This window comes from Callospermophilus lateralis, chromosome 13 (genome assembly GCF_048772815.1).
Source record: "Callospermophilus lateralis isolate mCalLat2 chromosome 13, mCalLat2.hap1, whole genome shotgun sequence".
Taxonomy (NCBI): Eukaryota; Metazoa; Chordata; class Mammalia; order Rodentia; family Sciuridae; genus Callospermophilus; species Callospermophilus lateralis.
In genome coordinates, this window is record NC_135317.1 from 98,587,991 (window position 1) to 98,610,887 (window position 22,897).

General features: G+C 39.0%; 1 protein-coding gene across 4 annotated transcripts in view; it reads left to right on the top strand.

Annotated features, from left to right (window-relative positions):
* Positions 1 to 7,076: 7,076 nt before the first annotated feature.
* The window catches only part of Abl2 (ABL proto-oncogene 2, non-receptor tyrosine kinase), a 103,700-nt gene continuing 87,879 nt past the window's right edge, over positions 7,077 to 22,897 (top strand). For all 4 annotated transcript variants that reach the window (XM_077105137.1, XM_076832472.2, XM_076832470.2 and 1 more), the window contains exon 1: positions 7,077 to 7,466. In XM_077105137.1, coding sequence (XP_076961252.1) covers positions 7,310 to 7,466 — 157 coding nt within the window. In that variant the 5' untranslated portion in view covers positions 7,077 to 7,309. The remainder of the gene's footprint in view (positions 7,467 to 22,897) is intronic.

Below are 22,897 nucleotides of genomic sequence, written 5' to 3' on the forward strand. Positions count from 1 at the left end.
CAAAATTCCCAGATAGAAGCCCTTACCCAGGACCTCACAACATAACCTTTCTTAGAAACAGGGTCTTGACAGGATTAATTGAGTTAAAATTAAGTCATCAGAGTGAGCCCTAATTCAATATGACTGGTACCCTGATACAAAGGGCATAAAGGCACAGAACAGCTTCTTTCTCAGAGCCCTCAGAAGGTTCAACTCTGCCACCATCTTGATCTTGAAGTTCTGGACTCCAGAATAATGAGACAATAAATCTCCCAGTGGTCATTTAGGCCACATAGTCTGTACAATTTGATGGCAACCCTAGCAAACTAACACTATCAGTCTAACCTACTAGAGGATAAGAAAAACTGCAACAAAAAGGCACATGCTGCTGGGCACAGTGACACATGCTTATAATTCCAGTGACCCCAGAGACTGGGCAGGAGGATTGCCAGTTCAAAGCTAGCCTCAGCGACCTAGCAAGACCCTGTGTCAAACAGAACAAAACAAAACAAAACAAAAACAAAAACAAAAAAACAAAAAACAAAACAAGGGCTGGGGATGTGGCTCAATGGTTAAAATGCCATGTCCCTGGGCTCAATCCCCAGTACCAAAGAAGGCACCTGCTCTACCACTGAGCTATAGCATCTGCCCTAAATTTCCTTGCTTCATAAGGTCAGCAATCCTATTAGTTAGGGCCCACCTCAATGACCTCATTTAATTTTTTTTTCTTTCTTTTTTGGTGGTACCAGGGACTGAACCCAGGGATGTTTAACCACTGAGCCACATCCCCAGCCCTTTTTAATGTTTTATTTAGAGACAGGGTCTCATTGAGTTGCTTAGGTACTCGCTAAGTTGCTAAGGCTGACTTTGAACTTGTGATCCCCTGCCTCAGACTTCCAAACCGTTGGGGTTACAGGCATGTGCCAATACTCACGACACCTCCTTTTAATTTGAAAGTCTATTCCAAATCAGCCACTTATTGAGTTACTGGGGTTAGGACTTCAATATATAAATTGAGGAGGGAGGGATACAATTCAAGACATGACAGGAGGCCTGTCAGAGAAGAAACTCCAGCTTCTGGGCACAGTGGTCCAAGCCCGTAATCCCAGCTGCTCAGGAGGCTGAGGCAGGAGGATCATGAGTTCAGAGGAAGCCTCAGCAACTTAGTGAGGCCCAAAGCAACTCAGCAAGGCCCTGTCTCTAAACAAAATATAAAAAGGGTTGGGGATGTGGCTCAGTGGTTAAGCACTCCGGGGTTCATCTCTGGTACCAAAACAACAACAACAATAAAAAACCTCCAGCTGACAGCAGCACCAACTGCTGGACATTTGAATGATGCCATCATGTCCTTCAAGCCCAGTTGTCCCTCCAATTGAATATTGTTACATGAGGTGAGATCAGCAGAACTGTCCATCCCCCATAGAATTACAAGAAGCAGTAAATCACTGTTGTTTTAAGCCACAACATTTCTGCCAATGGTTTGTTATGCAGCAATGGATAACTGAAATAGAAGCATTGCACAGAAATTCCAGGCCAGTTCCAAGTCCATTACCCTGTAATTAGTGACAGGTTACATGTAAAATGGATTGTTTAGTCAGCTTTTTCATTATTACCATTGAAAAGGAAGTGAGTACTAATTTATTAATTTAAAATGAATAGATATTGCTACTGGTAACATTTATATAGCACTTTGCCAACTGTTTGATGTAGTCTCTTAATAATTTATAAGGTTTTTTAATCAAAGAAATATTGAATGATAGACTCTGGGGGACTAAAAAGAACAACAAGAGGTCATTTAATCTATCTCTTTACTTTCAAAGAGAATGACTTATTCTATCCCAGCCAGATAAGAATATTCTTCTTCCTCCTTACTATCATCATCCAAAAAAGCATTTAAAGTGTTGATCTGTAAGGAGAACTGCACTTGGCACTCCATAGGCCTTTAAAGATTTAATAAAACAATGCAGAGACAAAGCATACACAAATCCCAAAGTACTGCATGCACCAACAGCTAAAGAAAAATGCTATACAATACATGACAATATTTTTTTTCCTCCCCATTTATCTCCATAAACATTTTCAGTCTAGGTAGATTCAACAGAAAAACTTAACTATATAGGCACCAGCACTTATACAGTGGAAGAAAAGATTTGGAGAAACATAGTAGCTTTCAAATGTTTAACAGACTGTCATGTATGAGAAAGATTAAATGTGTTCCCTGGATTGCCACAATGGAACTAGGACCAGGGTAAATCACATAGAAGTTTCAAGGGGACACATTTCAGTTTATCTTTAGGAAGAACTTTTTAAATAATTAGACCTCTTCAAAATACATCGACTCCCTCACTGGAGTTATCATAGAGCAGATTCCAGGAAATTAGAGTAGATGACCAGTTTCTTTCCAACCCAATGACACTGAGCTGAGTGTCAAAAATTAAACACATTTGGGGGATGTAGAGGAAGATAAATGAATTCTGTAGGCAAAGAATTGTTAGCAGCTGTGGTTGTTTTAGGTATGGGCTCTAGAGTCCCAGGAAATTGTTGGTTCTCAATTGATACTTCTGAAATTCTCTTATGAGGGAGGTGGGATCTAAGTGGAATCCTGGCTACTGTAAGGGGAGGCACTCAGGAGTCATTTTGAGGAAAACAGAATCATTACATAAGTTATGTCCACAAAGGAGACTTCTCAGAACGAGGCTTACTGAATGAAGCATGCATATCTACCATAGGAAGGGGTCCAGGTGGAGAAAGAGGAGATAAAGAACATTAGGCAGTTACAAACAAGGGTATTTTGGAAAATAACTTTGTAACATTAGGTGAAAATTTTAGGTTTTGTACGTAATGAAGCGGGGAGGAACAAGTTCAAAGGAATGAGAGAAAGATAGCATTGCTGTGAAGATGCTTGATGCCAAAGGTGAGGAATCTAGAAAGAAAGGCCTGCAGAGAAATGACTGGAGACAGTGTCCTGCATGGCAGGGTTCACATAGAGGTAGAGAGGAGGCAGATACGGGAGATACTGTGAAAATATGGCAATCTCCTGGAAATGCAGACTTGTGAAGACAGGAATCAGTGCGGATGGCTCACAAGCTCCCTGCTTCTGGAAAGTGTGGTCATTGCTCCTATTATAGGGACAATGAGGATCCTGAGCAACTGAAACTTGGCTAAAAGAGACTTCTCAGAATGAGACCTATTGATCCTGAGGATCCTGAGCAACTGAAACTTTCCTACTACTTTCTTCCTTTCTTTTTTGGTACTAGGGATTGAACCCAGAGGTGCTTTACCACTGAACCACATTCCTAGCCACCACCACCTGTTTTTCTTTTATATTTGAGACAGGGTCTTACTAAGTTGCTTAGGGCCTTGCTAAGGCTGGCTTTGAACTTTCAATCCACCTGCCTCAGCCTCCCAAGTTGTGGGGTTTACCGGCAGGTGCCACCATACCTGCCTGTTTATCCCTGCTATTTTATTCTTCTTTTTATTTACTTATTTACTTTCTGGTGCTAGGGATGGAACCCAGAGCCTCACTCATGCTGGGGAAGCACTCTACCACTGAGTTACACCCCCAAGCCTCTATCACTTTTCTTCCCCTGGTTTCTGCCCATGCCCTGAGCTCCCAGCTGCCTTCAATTCAGGTTGAGGTGATACTACTTGGAATTGTTTTAAATGTTGAGGTGGGGCAGTGACCATTGCTTATGATAAAGAACCCTAATTAATTCACAGGCAAGTCATTTTGGTGTGGTTATGTTGAAGTGAGGTAGTTTCCCACACATTTCTCTAGTTTAGCCCCCTATTCTCCATTCTGAAAGGTTCTATGTCACTCTTTTTTAGTGTAGATGAACTTTTATTTTATGTATTTATTTTTATGCAGTCTAAAGATCAAACCCAGTGCCTCACACATGATAGGCAAATGCTCTTCCACTGAGCTACAGACCCAGCCTCCCATGTCACTTTGAAAATAGAGTGGAAAATATTTTACAAGATCATGCATGTTTTGTAAGTCTCCACTTAGAGGATATTTGCTTCAGTTTAGATAGGATCTCAAGTATCGATGGTAGGGGAATCTGTATATGCAAAACCAAAGTGTTATGTAATGATTCACTTGCTGGTAGCCTGGTGATATCAGGTAGGAATGAGTAATAATGAGGGATATATGATTCCTCACCTTTTCATTGGTTGGTTGGTGTTTTTGTTTTTAAGTATATGCAGAGTAGCAGGTGGAGGGGGCTCACCTGAAATAAATATTACAGAATTTGTTCTAAGACCTAAGTATATACTACTGGAAAAAGTCAATCTTGTGAAAGTTAATGGACCCTGGGAAACATTATTACATTTTTTGTACTAATAGTTTATGCTTATATGACACTTTTATATGCCAATATACTGGGGATTAAACGGAGGAGAGTTCTACCATTGGACTATACCCCTAGTCTTTTTTATTTTTTATTTTGAGATAGCAAGGCCCTCGGTAATGTAGTGAAACACTAAGTTGATGAGGCTGGCCTAGAACTTGCGATACTCCTATCTCAGCCTCCCAAGTTGCTGGGACTACAGGCATGCACCATTACAAACTTGGCTTTAAGTACTTTATATTTATTAACTATTTTAATCCTCATAATAGCCCTGTAAAGTAGGTACTATTTGTGGTCATCATGTTATAGATGAATTGGGACACAAAAGGCTAAGTACTTTGTTCAAGATCAAAAGCTAATAAATATCAGAGTCGAGTTTTAAATTGAAGCAATCTACCTTCACAGTCCCTGCCCTTAACCACTGCACTATATTACACTCACCTATTATTACATGTCTTGTTTGAATTAGCAGAAAAACCAAATCATTATCCCAATGTTGAACCTTTCAGATAACAAAAATCAGACAATAAACCAAATTCTCATGTATAATCATCTTTATCCCTTGTGACTGAATTTTTTTTTCAGTAGTTGCAAACCATTAGACTTAAAAGAAAGTATTTTATTTACTTATTTATTTGAGACAGTGTCTTTCTATGTTGTCCAAGTTGGCTTTGAACTCTTGGACTCAGTAATCCTTTTGCTTTAACCTCACCAGTAGCTGGGACTTACAGGCATGCACCACTGCCCGCAGCAAAAAAGACAAAACAAAACAAACAAAAAACACAGGAATTGTATCCAAATGAAAATTCAGGTTCTATCCAGTACTAAGACATAGTGCCTCTGTTCCCATTTTCCCATTTTGGGGGTAAATTCAGTTATTTCTGGTCATACCTGGATGGAAGTAGAATATTTTCTTTTCTTTTTGACACTGTAGTGTTTTCAAAGTGCTCTTATAATAGAAAATGCCCATGTCACTTCATCTCAAGTCAGCAGGGTCCCATGAAAATCAGGTAAAGGAGAGCTACATCCACCTCATCCCCAAACCTATCCCCTCAGGGGTTGTTTTGGCCCTTCTTTGGAGTGACTTCTATCCCTTTTTTTTTTTTTTTTTTTTTTCATTCTGGTATTGGAGATTGAATCCAGGGCACTCCAACACTGAGCTATATCTCCAGGCTTTTTTGTTTTTTGAGACAGGGTCTGGCTAGGTTGCCCAGGCTGCCCTTGAACTTCCAGTCTTCCTGCCTCAGCTTCCAGAGTAGCTGAGATTACAGGCATGTACCATCTTCTCCAGCTCCATTCTCTTCAATTTTAAGGAAAAAAAAAAAAATCACGTGGTACCTCCAGTAACTGATAATTTTAATAAAGCAAACAGGGAAGCTAAAAGAATAGTGGGAGACTAATCATTATCAAGTTGAATTTTTTTTTTTTACCATATGATTTATTTTTATTTTTTTAGTCATACATGACAGCAGAATGTATTTTGACATATAATACATACATGGAATGTACATACATCAATCATATTGTCTATTCTATTCTGCTGCCCTTCGTATCCCCCCTACTCCTCCCCTCCTCTCCCATCCTTTCTCTCTATCTCAACTTGAAAATTTAAAAACCTGGATGGCTATTTAGATACAAGAATGCACAGCGGAGGAAGGATGGTGAGTGAATTGCATACCAGGAAGAGTGTGTATAAAAATCACTTCTACCTAATTCACTTCCTTTAGATGATATTAAGATAACGATGGGTGAGTTCTGACTCAAAAACACAGATATGTATTTTTCTCTCCTTTGCTATCAAAAGAAGGCCTGACCACGTGTACAATAAGTAAAGCATACCAGTAGGAAGATTAACTTTACTGTCCAGCATGGTAAGGAAGACAGAAATAGTGGTTAGAGACATGGTAACGCAGTTTAAAAAGGAATTCATGGTAATATGAGGAAATGGACTGCAATTGCTTTGCCAATGAGACTGTAGAGTGCACATACCCAGGCAATTGCAATTTAACATCAAGAACTAATATCAAAACAATTAAAACTAACCAGGAGCCTCGGCATCAGCCTGTAATCCCACTGACTCTGGGAGGCTAAGGCAAGAGGACCGCAAGTTCAAGGCCACCCTTAGTAATTTAGGGAGCCCCTCCACAACTTGGCGAGCCCTTGTCTCAAAAATAAAAAATGAAATACTGGGAATGTAGCTCAGTGGTAGCTCCTCTTGGGTTCAATTTCCAGCATAAAATAATAATGTAGCACCGTACTATCTTCTTGTGCATTTCATACAATTTTAGTTTGACTCTAGGCCTGCTACCAACAATGGTGTTTAAAGAGATCCTCCTGGGTATCTGAGGGATCCCGGTTGTACCGCGGAGAAGCTCAGGCTTCTAAAACCCCAGCTGTGTTTGCTACGGAGATGCGCACGTGGTGGGCACTCAGCCCTGCTCTGATTTGACAGGTGGAGGTGGGACAGGGCAGGCCAGAGACCATCCAACCCCGAAAGGCTGTAGGTTGTGCAGCTGGACATGGGTCGGCTAAGGCAGATTCGGACGTGGGAGGCTGAAGGACCCAGAGACCCATAGCTCTCAGCCGCCGCAGACGAGCGGACGAGGTGGGCCCCGGGCGCCCCCAGCGCGGCAGTCTCGGGGGCGGGGCCGGCGGGAGGCCCGCCCTCCGGGTGGCGGCGGCGACTGGGCGGGCGGGGGACGCTCTGTCCCACGCTCGACCAGTGCTCGGTGGTTTAAAGATGGCGGCGGCGGCGTTGGGGGCGCGGAGCCGCCGGAGGGGGAGGGAGAAGGAGAATCTGTGAGTAGCCGAGAGGTAGCGCGGCGGCTGCCGTGAGGAGTCCCGGCGCGGAGCCGCCGGCGGCCCGGCCCCGGGTTTGGGCTGGGCGGGAGAGGCCGGAGCCGCGCCTGGAGCCCGAGGCCGGAGCCGAAGAGGAATGTGACCAGGGGTCGGCGGGGGCGCGGGAGTACGCAAGAGCAGGGATGGGGCAGCAGGTGGGCCGCGTCGGGGAGGCTCCGGGGCTCCAGCAGCCTCAGCCGCGCGGGATTCGGAGCAGCAGTGCAGCCAGGCCCTCGGGCCGCAGGCGGGACCCGGCGGGGCGCACCACGGAGACCGGCTTCAATATCTTCACCCAGCATGGTGAGTGTGTCCGGGAGCCGGCGCGAGGGCGTGGGGGAGGCCGGGGGTGGGGTCGGGGCGGGGTGGGAGGCGGACAGGCAGCCCTGGGGGGTTCAGGGGTGGAGGGGTGCCCGAGAGAGGGGGCGGAATCCGCTGCCATCTGGGCCAGTCACGGGAGGCGAGTCACACCCCTCCCCCTCCGTCTCCAGCCTGGCTGGCAGCTCCTGGGGGCGGAGGAGAGCCGTGGGCTTAGGCACCGTGTATGGACTGTCCTCTACAGTGGGACGGGGGCGGTGGAGCTGGAGGACAGTGGATGGTATCCCCGGGGGAGGGAAAGGCAAGGGAGATACGAGATGAGTCTGGGAGATGGGAGGGTAAACCGGTTGTTAGGGATGGGAGGCGGAGTTGTGCCCCAAGGGATTGGGGAATAGGACTGAATCTCAGGAGATTGTGGCATATAAGGTTATGTGTAGAAATCAGGCAACGAGCAGCGTCAGAGTGGTGAACTGTGAACAGTGCCCTGACATATCCTTCTGTAGGAAAAGTAAGGGAAACATCTAATCATTTTTGACATTTTTGTTTTGCTTTTCAAACTAGAAATGAAGGGCTTTTCCAGACCATACACATGTTCTGCGCCTTCGAGTAGGACACATGATTCTGATATGGTTGGCAGGGGCTGTGAGTTGGTGGGCATGGTTTGGGTTTTGTGGCTGTGAACAAGAGTTTGTGTGTCTGTGTGTGTGTGCATGTACATATACATGCATATATTCTCTATGTAATCTGGGACCTATTTTGCCTTATTTCTGTATTTTTAGAAGAGTGTTTCCAAACACTTATGTCATACAGTCTTAGCAAAAATTGGAGCATGCTCTCTAATAATTTGTGTTTTCATTATATATTACATAATTTATAAACATTTAGAGGAATATAGAATGAGATGGCTAGTTGCAGTGGTGCATTCCTTTAATCCCAGTGACTGAGGAGACTTTAAGTAGAAGGATCACAAGTGCGAGCCTAGCCTCTAATTTATTGAGGCTCTCAGCAACCTAGCAAGAACCTGTCTCAAAATAAAAAAGGATTGGTGATGTAGCTCAGTGCTAAAGTGTTCTTGGGTTCAATCCCCAGTGCCAAAAAAGAAAAAAAATAAGTATAGACCTGGGGTTGCAGCTCAGTGGTAGAGTGCATGCTTAACATGTGAGAGGCCCTGGGTTCAAACCCCAGCACCACTACTAAGAATAACAAGAGAACAAAAGCGTTTTAAGCCCAGGTGTGGTGGTGCATGCCTGTAATCCCGGCTATTCTGGAGGCTGAGGCAGGAGGGTTGCCGTGTTCAAAGCCAGCCTGGGCAATTTAGTGAGATCCTGTCTTAAATAAAGGTACAAAAAAGGACTGAGAATGTAGCTCAGTAGTAGACGCTTGACTGGCACGCCTGAAGTTCACGCCTTAGTACTGCAAAAAAAGAGAAAAAGTCCTCTCCTCCCGCCCCCCGCAATTCAGTGGATCCTTTTGCATGTTTTCAACAATACTTTTGAGACCACTTTTCTAGAGGATGGAAGAGTAGTGGAGGGGAGAAAACAAAATTGACCTTTATGGGTAGGTACCCCCCAAAATCTAAGGGGGGGCTGGATATAGATATGACTTCTATAGAAAGGACTGATAATTGAAATTGGATGAGAAGAAGAAAACTGGAGTTTCAGTGAGGATGCATATAGAAAATAAAGACTAAAGGAGGCAGGGTGTTCTATACTACACAGGTTAGGGAAGAAGAAGAAAAAAAGTGTGAACTATTCATTAGAAATGAAATTTTGGAGGATGTAATGATGGGTGGTATCATGCAAAGAGAGATGAGTCTGAGAATCTATGGCTACCAGGTGAGTTGTGCCAGAAAGTTCTGTAGTCAGAAGTATTTAAACTTCTAAATAAATATCTGTTGTTTCTTTTTTTGTACTGGAGATTGAACCCAGGGGCACTTTATCCCCAACCCTTTCTCTATTTTTATTTTGGGGACAGGGTCTTACCAGGTTGCTGAGGCTGGCCCCAAACTTGTGATTCTCCTGTCTCGGCCTCCTAAGTCGCTGAATTACAGGAGAGCACCACCATGCCCAGCCTAAACTGCTGTTTTGTAATGGAGGAGTAATAGGTGGTTTGGTGCCATCCAAGTTTTACATGTCTAATATTAAAGATGTGCTCCAGCATCCCTTCATAAAATATCTGAATATTTTATGTGGGTGCTAGATGAGTTAGTCTTTATTGAAGTCACTTCCTAAAACATAAGAAAAAATGAATTAATAGTTTTTAGGGAAAAAGTCATCCTTTGCTTCATTATAGAAAGTGTTACTATGTATTAAACTTGACCCAGTGGGCAACAGGGATCTTTTTCCTCTGGTGTCTTATTCAGGACCTAAGATTTTCAGAAAAGGAGGAAGTCGTGAAGAATGGAATACAAAGAGATTTTGAAGGATGGACAGGATTTGGATCTGTGGAGCAGGAAAAAGAGGGCAGGCTGGGCAGGAGAAACATCTTGAACAGGAACAATGGGAATGGACCTAATTTGTTGATGGGATAGTGAGGAGAAACATCTGTCAGGAGTGAATAACCTGTGAGTTGGTGGAAACAAAATCAGAGAACAAAAATTGAAAGTGTCAAATTCAGATCTTGTCTCTACCTGGCTGGATGACTTAGTCACCATCATTGAATTTCTTTATCTGATAGATACCTATATCTATGATTCTAATTGAGAAGTAGTAGGAAGAAAACTTTGAATAGCTCAATTGGACTGGGTTATGGGAAATCTGGAGAAGAAGTTTTAATCAGTTTTACTGATTGGCTAGTTTATAAGAGCTATCAATAAACCCAAGTATGAAATGCTGAAATGCTAGAATGTGCAAGCATACTTTGACCTTGTTGAAGGCAGTGGATTTGGAAGCAGTGGATACAGGAGGTGTAGTTCAGGAGTCAATTCATTCATTTATCTACTTACTGGGCTCTGGGGATGATGTTGTAAACCATAACAGAATCCTTACCTTCATGATTTTTTTAAAAAATATTTTTTTAGTTGTTGATGGACCTTTATTTTATTTATATGCAGTGCTGAGAATCGAGCTGGTGCCTAGCACATGCTAGGCAAGCACTCCACCACTGAGCTACAGTTCAAGCCCTCATGATTTGATCTAGAGGAAGAAAGAAGAGAGACTGTTTGAGAGTTTTTGTTAAAGGCATGAACTCTGGAGCCATTCTGCCTGGACTTAAAACCTGACTCAGTTGTGTGGCCTTGGGCAAATTATTTAACTTTTATTCCTTTGATTCTCAATTTGTAAAATGGAGATAATAATAATACCCAGAATTATGAGTTTCTATATTCAAACTGCTTAGAATTGTGCCTGGCATATATTAAGAGCTCACCGTGTGTTAGCTGCTTCCATTACTGCTATTACTACTACTACTGATATTATTGTTAAAAATAGGGATGATGGTCTGGGATTGTGGCTTAGTGGTAAAGCATTCGCCTAGCACGGGCGGGACCCAGGTTCGATCCTCAGCACCACATAAAAATAAAGGTATTGTATTGTGTCCATCTACACCTAAAAAATAAATATTAAAAAAAAAATAGGGATGAGTCAAAAAGTTACACCATGGTTTTGAACCTGGCTAACTAGGATGATGGTGATTTTATTGACAAGTTTAGAAATTGGAAGCTGATTGAAAGGATGGGAATAGGATAAGTTTGTTGCCAAAGCTAGTATGAAAAGAATGTAATTAACAAATAATATAGAAAACAAAGGTGTAATTGGTACTGTCTTAGATGAGTATTTAAAAACTTTTCTATAGATCAGGGTTTATTAACCTTGACAGTATTGACATTTTAGGCCAAAAATTTGTATTAGGGGTCTGTCCTGAGCATTGTGGGATATTTATTTAGCATCTCTGGCACTACTGATGCCATTAGCATTCACTTTGGTTTCTCACATACAAGCAAAAATGTCTCCATTTGCTGGTTGCAGTGACACAGGCCTGTAATCCCAGTGGCTTGGGAGGCTGAGGCAGAAAGATCACAAGTCAGCCTCAGCAATATAGGGAGGCCATAAGTAATTTAGCGAGTTGTCTCAAAATAAAAAATAAGAAGGGCTGGGGATGAAGCTCAGTAACAAAGTGCCCCTGGGTTCAATCCTTGGTACCAAACAAAAGAAATTGTCCAGTCATTGCTAAATCCTAGGGTCTGGTGGGTGGTAAAAACTATCCTTATTTGATAATTTACTACTTAGAAACAGGGAAGATTCTGAATTGAATGAATAAATGAGATTCAAAAGCTCCTCATTGGATATACCATTTGACATAAGTGAAAAAAATCTAGACCCTAGAAGTAGTGTATAAATCAGTGTCTTGTTTGCAATGTTGAGATATTGGTATGTAACTTCATTATGAAAGTTAGGTCTGACAGTCTTTTTTTTTTTTTTTTTTGGTACTGGGGATTGAATGCAGGGACACTCTACCACTGAGCCACATTCCTAGCCCTTTTAATTTATTTTTATTTTAAAATTTGAGACAAGGTCTTACTAAGTTGCTGATCCTCGCTTTGAACTTGTGATCCTCCTTTCTCAGCCTCCCCAGGAGCTGGAATTATAGGTGTGCACCACCAGGCCAGGTCTGACAGGCTCTTGAGTATGTGTAGGTTTTTGTTTACTTTTTGAAGTACTGGGGATTGAGCCTAGGGGCACCTTACCACTGTGCTGCATTCCTAGTCCTCTTTTTTATTTTGAGACAGGCTTGCTGTCTTGAACTTGTACCTCTTTCTTTAACCTCCTGGAATTACAGGTGTCTGATACTGCGCCCAGTGAACATATGACATAACTTTTAGACAGCTGAAAGATTTCACTTTAATTTTATTTTCTTTTCATTTTCTGAAAGTTCTAGTAAAAATAAACCAAGTTATGAGATTCTGAATTAAAAATTTCTCTTAATCAAACTCATTATTTAAAGTCATCTGATTTATTTCTTTTGAATCTATGAAAGATATAGGCACCCCAGGTTGAAAATGATATTCTAAAAAGATATGACAGCCTACTATAGTGGTCACCAGATCTATTTTTTCCCCCTCCTGTAGTAGAGATTGAACCAAGGACCTTGCACATTCTACCCACTAAGCTACATCCCCAGCCATTTTTTTTTTGGGGGGGGGGGCTAGGGTCTCCCTAAATTGCTGAGGCTGGCCTGGAACTTGGAATCTTCCTGCTTCAGCTTCCTGAGTATTTGGGATTACAGGCTTGTAGGCTACAGTGCCTGGCAGTGGTCACTAATTCTTAGGAAAACTAAATTTTATTTAAATTTTTTAATTTAAATTTTTAGTCATTCTAGGGATTGAACCCAGCACATGCTAAGCAAGCGTTTTACTACTAAGTTCTACTGCCAGACTTGAAAACTATAATTTAAAAAAAGAAATCGGGGCTGGGGATGTGGCTCAAGCGGTAGCAGGCTCGCCTGGCATGCATGTGGCCTGGGTTCGATCCTCAGCATCACATACAAACAAAGATGTTGTGTCCGCCGATAACTAAAAAATAAATTTCGGCGGACACAACATCTTTGTTTGTATGTGGTGCTGAGAATCGAACCCGGGCCGCACGCATGCCAGGCGAGCGCGCTACCACTTGAGCCACATCCCCAGCCCCCCAAAAATAAATATTTTTTTAAAAAAATTCTCTCTCTGTCTTTAAAAAAGAAGGGGAAGTTGAGACTGAGAGAATTAAAAAAAAAAAAAAAGAAATCAGCTCTTAGATTCTTATCAACCTCTAAATCACTGTTACAAATGTATAGTTGTGTCTGTAATTTTGGTGAAGTGACAAAATAAATTGTGGTACAGGTTCTGTTATTATAGCCCAATTGACATTAAGCACTCATATAAAATTATTAAGTCTCTGTGAGGGTCTGTCTTCCCCCTTTGTATGTTTTGTTTTCCCCTTTTCATTTGTTCTCAGAATAAAGAATGATGATAATATTTGAGTAGCTTTTTAAGAGTTTATGAAGATTTTTTATTTCTTCTAATTTGACATTAACAAGTACAGCATAAAATAGATGAGGCAGGTCTTAATCTTCCCATTTTTTAGATGAATGAGTTAGGAGAACTAGGTGACTTCCCAAGGTCACAGTGCTGTTAAGTGATAGAACTGGAACTGAAATAAGTTTTTTTCCTCAGAGTCTTTCCATTATGTAAAGATTTGGAGAAGGTGGATTTTAGAATTAAATAGAATTGGATTCAGATCCTGCCTTGTGTCACACTGGTATATGGTTTATTACTCCAACTCAGCAGATTGTTGAAAAAATTTAATGAAATAACTCTTTAGGAAGTGCTAGGCAGTATGCTCAATAAGTAGCAGTTTTGTTGTTATTATTTACTTCAAGATGAGTATGAATATTAAATGAGTTGTATGTGAAAGTGTTTTGTAAACTTCTAAAGTACTGATATGGTTATGACCGCAGACTAAAATGTAGAAGCACCTTAGCATTTACATTTTAAGTCTTTATTTTCTCTCCACTTTAAGTAACTTTGGTTATTTGAGGGCTTTCAGAAAGCAGCAAAAAGGTAGGGGAATTTTGAGAATTTGAAATCACTTTAGATCTGCCTGAAGATAATTGATATCATCTCAAGACAATTGTTACAGGGGTTGGTGGTTCTCATGGGTGGTTTTTTTTCCATTTTTGAGAGTTGAACCAGGAACTGGCCATCATAATTGTGAAGTTGATAGGAACTTCATTCTAAGCTGACATCGATTTGCTAGTTAAATTTAATGACATTTTTTGCAGAAAAAAATTTATGATGTATACTATAACCCTCATTTGATATCCCTGGAGACCTTTTGTTTTGTTTTGTTTTGTTTGCCCCCTTATTATTTTTATCTCTGGTTGTAAAGTTCTTATTAGAAGCTTGTGGTAGTAGGACTTTTGTATTCTTGAAGTTGTCAAATTGGACATTTTATCAATGTGGAACTCCATGTGTAGAGATTTCAAAATGCTTAAGAGCCTCACCAATCTCATTGGATTTTTTTTCCTAGAATAGGAAATTTGACAGTGCCACTTTAGCATGGAGAGCTTGTTAAAACATAGATTGTTAGGTCCCACCTCAGGAGTTTTGATTTGGGTCTAAGGAGGATCTTGAGAATTTGCTTTTTTCCTTCCCTTCCTTGCTTCCTTTCTATTGAACCCAGAGGTGCTCTGCTACTGAGTTGCATTCTCAACCCTTTTTATTTTTGAGACAGGGTCTTACTTAGTTGCTGAGATTGGCCTTGAACTAAGATCCTCCTGACTTAGCCTCCCAAATAGTTGGGATTATAGGTGTGTGTCACGTGCCTGGGGTGCCTGGCGAGAATTCTTATTTTTGACAGAATTTCCCGGTGTTGCTAGGGCAGTTGTGTGGGACCATACTTTGAAAGCTGTTGGTAATGGGAGATGAAAAAGAGTAATGGATCAAAGGTGACTTAGATATTGTCAGAAAACATAGTGTGGGGCTGGGGATGTGGCTCAAGCGGTAGCGTGCTCACCTGGCATGCGTGCGGCCCGGGTTCAATCCTCAGTACCACATACAAACAAAGGTTGGCTCCGCCGAGAACTAAAAAATAAATATTAAAAAAAAAAAAAAAAAAAGAAAACATAGTGTACTGATTCTCTACTAAAAGCTAGTGCAAAATTCCATTTGTTCCAAGTTTAGTGTCTGCATGTAAGTGACCACTCTCTTTTACCACCATTTGTGGTTTATCTCTAAAAGTTCATATGTTGAGAGATGTACTTTTGAAAGACTCTGGAGTCATCAAGAAAAGGAAAGGTAGGGAGTGTAAAGTTCTGCTGGCAGACTTGTGCTACAGTACTGTGGGCTTCATTTAGTTCTTGGAAGAATGAAGTGATGAAATAATTGCCATTTATTCCCTGGCATGTTCTAAGTATTTTATATCCAATTTTTAACTCAAACCTCATAAAACCCTATTTGCCCAAATTGAAAAAGTTTGGATACCAAAGAAATTGGGATATCTATTTGTGATTCTATGGTTTTGGTATATAATGGTACTTGTTACTTTTGTAGTTTATGTGTATTTGTGTATTTGTGTATGTGTGCACATATATACATGTATATACAAAGATTTTTACCTCATCGCTCTTGAGACCAGTGATGAAGTTTTCAGAATGGTGGTCAAGGGTTAAAACTGTATAGTCTGTGACTATGAATTGAGACGTATATATGTGCTATTGTACTGAAGAGAGCAGTACACACTACAGCTATTTGGGAATTCATGGTAACATTTACCTACTATCTTAATTTCTAGGCTTAGGGTTACTAATATTATTGAGGACTTACATAAAAACCCCTCCCCCATAAATAGGTTAAAACTTATTTTATCCTTTTGGTTTTTTAAAGAAAATTATCAAGAAGACTTATAGGGACTGGGAGTGGATCTCAGAGACAGTGTGCATGATGCCTTGGGTTTTATCCACACAAAGATTTGCAGATGTCAGTGGTAGTATATTGGGCTACTATAGATGGATACACTTACCCATTTTCCTTTTCTTTTTCTTGTGCTGGGGATTGAACCCAGGGCCTTGTGTATACTAGGCAACCACTCTACCAACTGAGCTATATCCTCAGCCCTAAGCTATGTTTCTTTATGAATGTAGAAAAGAGTATACAATATTAGTTACCTGTGCTCTCTAATTTCATCAGTATACCATGCTGGTAGAAAGTTTTTTAAATAAATAGTAACTAGTAATATTGTGTGCTTACAGGTATTGATTGCATAGATATATTTGTGTGAATAGCTTTTGGATTCTGAGATACTGGGTTGTAAGGATTGATTTCTTTGTCCTGTATCCTTCACATAGTACTACTACATAGTAAATACTCTTGAGTAATTTTGGAACAGTTTTTTTTCCCTATATATTTCTATAATAGTGTCAGTGAAAAACATTTTAAATAACAGTATGTCTAGTTAGTAAAATTTGACATAAAAACTCACCAGTTTCCTTTTTTTCTCTTGATATCAGAATATTTAAATGTAGGAGCTTCCGAGGTATTTGTGGGGAGGGGTATTATTGTACAGAATGTTAATATTAAAAATGAAGTACTTTAATAAACGTATTGGAATCAATATTAACCACTTAAAGTGATATTTTTTAATAGCTTTATTTTATTTATTTATTTTTATGTGGTGCTGAGGATGGAACCCAGGACCTCCCACATGGCTAGGCGAGTATTCTGCCACTGAGCCACAACTCCACCCCCTTAAAGTGATATATTTAGTTTGTTATTATAATACATGATTTCTAATGATCTTTTTATTTTTAGGTGGTGGGAGAATTTTAAAAAATTTTTTTAGCTTAAAACTCCGAAACATTTTCTTTATTTCGTATTCATTTCTTCTGTAATAATTGTTCATGTTAACATTTCTGAGAGAATTTTTAGGTTTAATTTAGACAGAACTGCTGTCCAGAAGAATGTTGCTGCTCAGAGAGATTTTGATGAACATCCTTATTTAAAAATCTAAAAAGTTTTGTGTGTCCCTGTGTGTGAAAATGTGATATTTTGTATAGTATCTCTTGGTTTCTGATCACTGTCTTTTTTTTATTTGTGTGCATAATTTCAGTATGTGGTCATTATTATTAATAAGAAAATTTCCTGAATATTGTTTTTTGACTGGTCTTTCACTCAAGTAAATGCACGATAAGTACACATTAAACATAATAGTATACCCAGTTTAAACTCAATTGCTTCAAGAACTGAGAACAACTTTGGGCATTCCTCCAGTTTGCTTTGTGCTGTAAATTTGCTGAGGCTGTGTGATGGTACTCCAGGCTCCTCCATAGTGAACTCTGCCAGCCTTGGCTGTTGATCAGTGGGCCCAGTCATTTGTATTCCTGGGTTTGCTGTCCAGGGAGAAGGGTTTAAAAACCTTTTACTTGATGTGGACAAGGTCAAAGAAAATGTTCTGTAACTTAATAGATATGTGGTATGTGCCCATACAATTTTGTTAACATATTCCTCTTTATAGGCTAACTCCAGCAAATTAAAGTAGCAATATTGAGATATGATTGAAGATTGCCACTTAGCATTCTGTGGTTCCAGGTAATTACTAAGGAAACATTTTCTTAAAGCTAACAGTACTAACAAACACAGTTTGTATCACCCATCTGTTCCTCACTGAAAAGAAAGGTTGATACTGAAGGTTTTTGTTTCATAGCTTTCTTGGATTAATTTTGAAATTTGCATCTCTGCATAATAATTTACAAAGATCTCAATGTGAAAAACAATTCTTGGAGCATTTGCCTAGCACATGTGAAGTACTGGGTTTGATCCTCAGCACCACATAAAAACAAATAATTAAAGGTTAAATTCTTAAAATAGAAAAAAAAATAATTAACAGTGCAGAGACACATAAGTCACCATGGAAGTCCCCTTTGATATCACTGCTCCCCATACATATTCTTTTATTAAAGGAAACTACTGTTCATGGTTTGAGTGTTTTTCAGAATCATGTGTGTGTGTATAAAATGAGTATGTTTCTCTTGAAGTTTTATAAATACAGCCATACGAATTTTCACCCTGAATTTGGTTTTATATTTGACATGTTTGGAAGACCTTTCTATATCACTATGTAGAGATTTCTCATTCTTTTTGATACCCTTATAATTCTTTATGTTCTGACTAATAGTTACTTCCTTATTGATGAATATTTGTTTATAAGATTTAATTTTCAAAAAAATCTTTCTTCTGGCCTTTTTTCCTCCTCACCCACCCTCCTCTTCTACTTCCTCTTCCTGTGCTAGGGATTGAATCCAGGGCCTCACAAATGCTGAGCAAGCAGTGTACTACTGAGCTACACCCCTAACCCTGGTATTTTTTTCCCTTTTATCTCTAATTTGAATCTGTTTGAAATTTATGTATGTTTGAGGTTGGAACCAACTTGATGTTTTTTTTTTCTCCTGCACTAATACTAATGAGTGAGTAGTTCATCAAGTTTCCACTGACTAAGAGCCTATTTACCTACATTAAATTCTCGTATGAACAAATGAGAATAGATTACAGGCCTTGTAAAAATTGTATCATTCCATTGATCTGTCTCTTGCATATTGTTCGCATGCTTGTCTTATTTATTTATTTTGATTTTGAGCCCAAGAGCACTTTAGCACTGAGCTACATCCCTAGTATTTTTTTTTTTTTTTTTTTGAGACAGGGTCTCTAAATTGCTAAGGCTGGCCTTGAACTTTTCACCTCCTGTCTCAGCCTCTAGAGTTGCTAGACTTATAGGCATACACCATCACACCTGGCCTGTTTTAGTTATTATAAGCCAATATAGTTTATGTGTTTATCTGACTAGCTCCTGAGTCATTGCGTTTTTTTGAAAAATTTATTTGGACGTTGCTACATCTGATATCTTCCAAAAAATCTTTAGAATTAGGTTATAAAGTTTGGAAATCTTGATGGGATTTTGATAGTGATTATAATCAGATTATTTAGGGGATGAATTGACATGGTTGGATTGTTGTTCTTATGTCAAAGGACATTATCTCCTTTGCCAGTCCAGGCAATTCTTTGTCCTTCAGTTAAAGATTTTTAATACTCTTCATATTGTTTTTGAACCTTTCTTGTTAGGGTTTTTTTCTGGGTGTTTTATAATTTTTGTTGTTATTTTAAGTTAATCTTTCAATGTTAACATTTCTTAATGGCTTATTTGCTTATTACTAGTATGGGAGGCTAGTTTATATACACACACACACACACACACACACACACACACATGTTGTCTTACTGTGCTTACGTTGTGTTTAACAATTTTTCACTTAATTCTCTTTCTAGACAGGCAATCATATTATTGTCTGCCATACTATCTTTCTATCAAAGTTTTTTCTCCCTATGTCTCTTTTTTATTTTTTGCAATATAGGGAATGAAATTTAGGGCCTTCAGCATGTAGGCTACTGTTCTACCACCGAACTACCTCTCTAGATGCTATCAACATTTTATTTATTTATTTTTTTTTTAATTTTTATTTTTTTTTTTAAACTTTTTTTTAATATTTATTTTATTTTAGTTATCGGTGGATACAACATCTTTGTTTGTATGTGGTAGCTGAGGATCGAACCCGGGCCGCACGCACGCCAGGCGAGCGCGCTACTGCTTGAGCCACATCCCCAGCCCTCAACATTTTAATTTTCTTTTTTACTTGCTTATTTTTATTTTTTGGTACTGGGGATTGAACCCAGAGTCAGTTTACCACTGAGCCACATCACCAGCTCTTTTTTTGTTTTTTATTTTGAGACAGAGCCTCATTAAGTTGGGTAGGGCCTTGCTAAATTCTGAGGCTGGCCTCAGTGCTATCCTCCTGCCTCAGCTTCCCAAGCCACTAGGATTATGGATGTGCACCACCATGCCTGGCAGAGTCTATATATTTTTATAGCTCAGCTGGTAGTCCATTAACTTTTTTTTTTTTTAATATTTTTTAGTTGTCAGTGGACCTTTATTTTATTCATCCATATGCGGTGCTGAGAATTGAACCTAGTGTGCTTCACACATTGGTAGGCAGGCACTCTACCACTGAGCCACAACCCCAATCCCCTATTAACTAACTCTTAAGACCAGATTCAGTGTGGAATGATTAATATTGTGAAACTGGTATTTAACTTTAGGGAGGTCTCAAGAAAGAATATTTTCTTTTATAAAAATGTTTATCAGAAGTTAATTTTCTGATTATGTGTAAACTCTATAAAATCTGTTTTAGTATGTGAAGAAATTGTATTTTTTTAACTTTATTGTATTTTATGTGGTGCTGAGGATCCAACCCAGTGCCTCACGCATGCAAGGCAAGTGCTCTACCACTGAGCCACACCTCCAGCCCCAAGAAATTATATTTTTAAAAGGAAATATTTCAAACATAAGAAAAGCATAGCATATAAGGTAAAAGGAATAACCATTCAGGTTTAAAAAATGTTAATATTTTGTAGCTTTTTTAGAAAAAGAACATATTAGAGAAATTTGAGCAACCTTTGCTGCTTAAACCCATTCTTCTCTCTTCCTACCCTAAGGTTAACGCTTCCCTGATATTGTTTATCCTTCTCTTCCATACAGTTAAATTTATTTCATACATAAATATTTATGATGTGTGTCACAATATATAATATTGTTTATTTGAAAGGTTTATACGAATTCTATACCATACTATGTTCTTCCAATTTTTTTTTTACTATACATGGCATTTATGGTATATAAATATGTAGAAATTCATATTGATGTAGGATTTCACTGTTTATTTAGAATTTTTCATACTGAGAGATTGTTTCCAATTTTGCATAGAATAGGTGCTTGAAGTTCTATTCTGACTGGAAAACTTTTTTTTAGTTATTTTTATTAGCCATGTAGACATTTTTTATGCATATAGGCAATTTTAAAAGTCAATATAACAAGGTTTAAAGTGAAAAACCAAACAAAACAGCAGCACCTGTCCATCTCCCTTCATATTGGCATTGTCTGGTATAGCAGCAACTAGCCACTATGGTTATTGAGCACTTTAAATGTCTCTTCTCCTAATTGATAAGTAATGTAAGTATTGAAGCCAAGCATAGTATTGCTTGCCTGTATTCCTAGGTACTGGGAGACTGAAGTAGGAGGATCACAAGTTCCAAGTCAGTCTGAGCAATCCTGTCTCAAAACATATACACACAATTTCAAAAAGAGTATGAAGAAAATGAATGTAAAGTACTGCATTAATTTTTTAAAGTGATTACATATCATGGTTTGGATATATCAGAATAAATAAGGTATATATATATATATATTTTTTTTTTCTTTTTTTTTTTGGTGCTAGAGATTGAACCCAAGGCTGTATGAATGATAAGCATGTATTCTACCACTAAGCTATACCTTCAGGGGCTGGGGATGTGGCTCAAGCGGTAGTGCACTCTCCTGGCATGTGTGCAGCCCGGGTTCGATCCTCAGCACCACATACAAAGAAGTTGTGTCCACCGAAAACTGAAAAATAAACATTAAAAAATTCTCTCTCTCTCTCTCTCTTTCTCTCTCACTCTCTATAAAAAAGCTATACCTTCTGCTCCCATTTAAAGTGTTATTCAAATTAAAAATTTAATACAGTTACTAGAAAATGTAGAGTGACATGTGACTTGATTATGTTTCTGTTGAACAATGGTGCTTTAGATAATAAAAACTCTGTGAGAGCAGCAAGTTGGTCTTGTAGTTCCAGTACTTTTTTTTTTTCAGCACTGGGGATTGAACCTTGGGATACTCTACCACTGAGCTACATCCCTAGCCCTTTCATTTCATTTTCATTTTGAGTAAGAATGCTGAGACTGGCCTCAAACTTGTCAATCCTCTTTCCTCAAAGTAAGGTGCTGAGACTGGCCTCAAACTTGTCAATCCTCTTTCCTCAACTTCCCTTGTTGCTGGAATTAGGCATGTACCATCTTCCTGAACTTTTAACATTGCTGTGTATGCAGTAGACAATAAATATTTAAATGAATTGATATATTTAGCAAATAGGGAGAGGGCATTTTTCTTTGTTGTGTGCTCAGGGATATTATACCTGGCATGTTACAGTGCATGCTTTGAACTGACCTGAGATTTTCTTGTCATTGATTTGTAAAAAATTATTTTAAATTTGCCTTTATTCCACAGTGCATGTACTTCCTTTGATTACCTTGTTTTTAGCCTAGATGTACTTTTAAGACTTTAAATGAAACTTTATGAAATCCTGTCTTTATTTTGTTCTATAATTAACCCTGCTATTTGGGAAAACTTTAATGCTTTTATAAGTTCTTGGACATAATTGTTTCAAGTTTTCCGTTTCTTGAAATTATTAACTGTCCTCATTAATCTTGGCCATGGGCGCCGACGTCAAGGTGGCTTCAGCGTTGAGCTAATATTCTGTCAAGCTGTTTCCTCAAGTCTGAGCTTGTGTTTATCTTTTTATATTTAATATTATTTCTTCTTTCTTCTTGGCATTATATGGAATCTTTCCATTTTATCCTTTTTATTCTTTAAAATCATTCCCCCTCCCTTTTTTTGGGAGGTATTGGGGATTATTTAATCCAGGGGGATTTAAGCACTGAGCAACATCCCTTGTCATTTTTTTCTTTTTTTCTTTTGAGACAGGGTCTTGCTGAGTTGCTTAGGGCCTCTCTAAATTGCTGAGGCTGGCTTTGAACTTGTGATCCTCTTGCCTCAGCTTCCTGAGCCACTGGGATTACAGACTTTTGCCACCCAGCTAAAATTATTCCTCTTAAAATTTTAAGAGCTTATATAATTTTATTTATTTATTTTTTTTGTAGATATTTGAGAAGTCTGTCTTAAACAGGGTTATATTGAATCTTTACACCTGTGTCTTTGGATTTTGGTTATCTTTCTATTCAAGACATTTTCATTATTTCTCTGATTTACACAGTTATTTACCTTTTAATATTTTCTCCAATA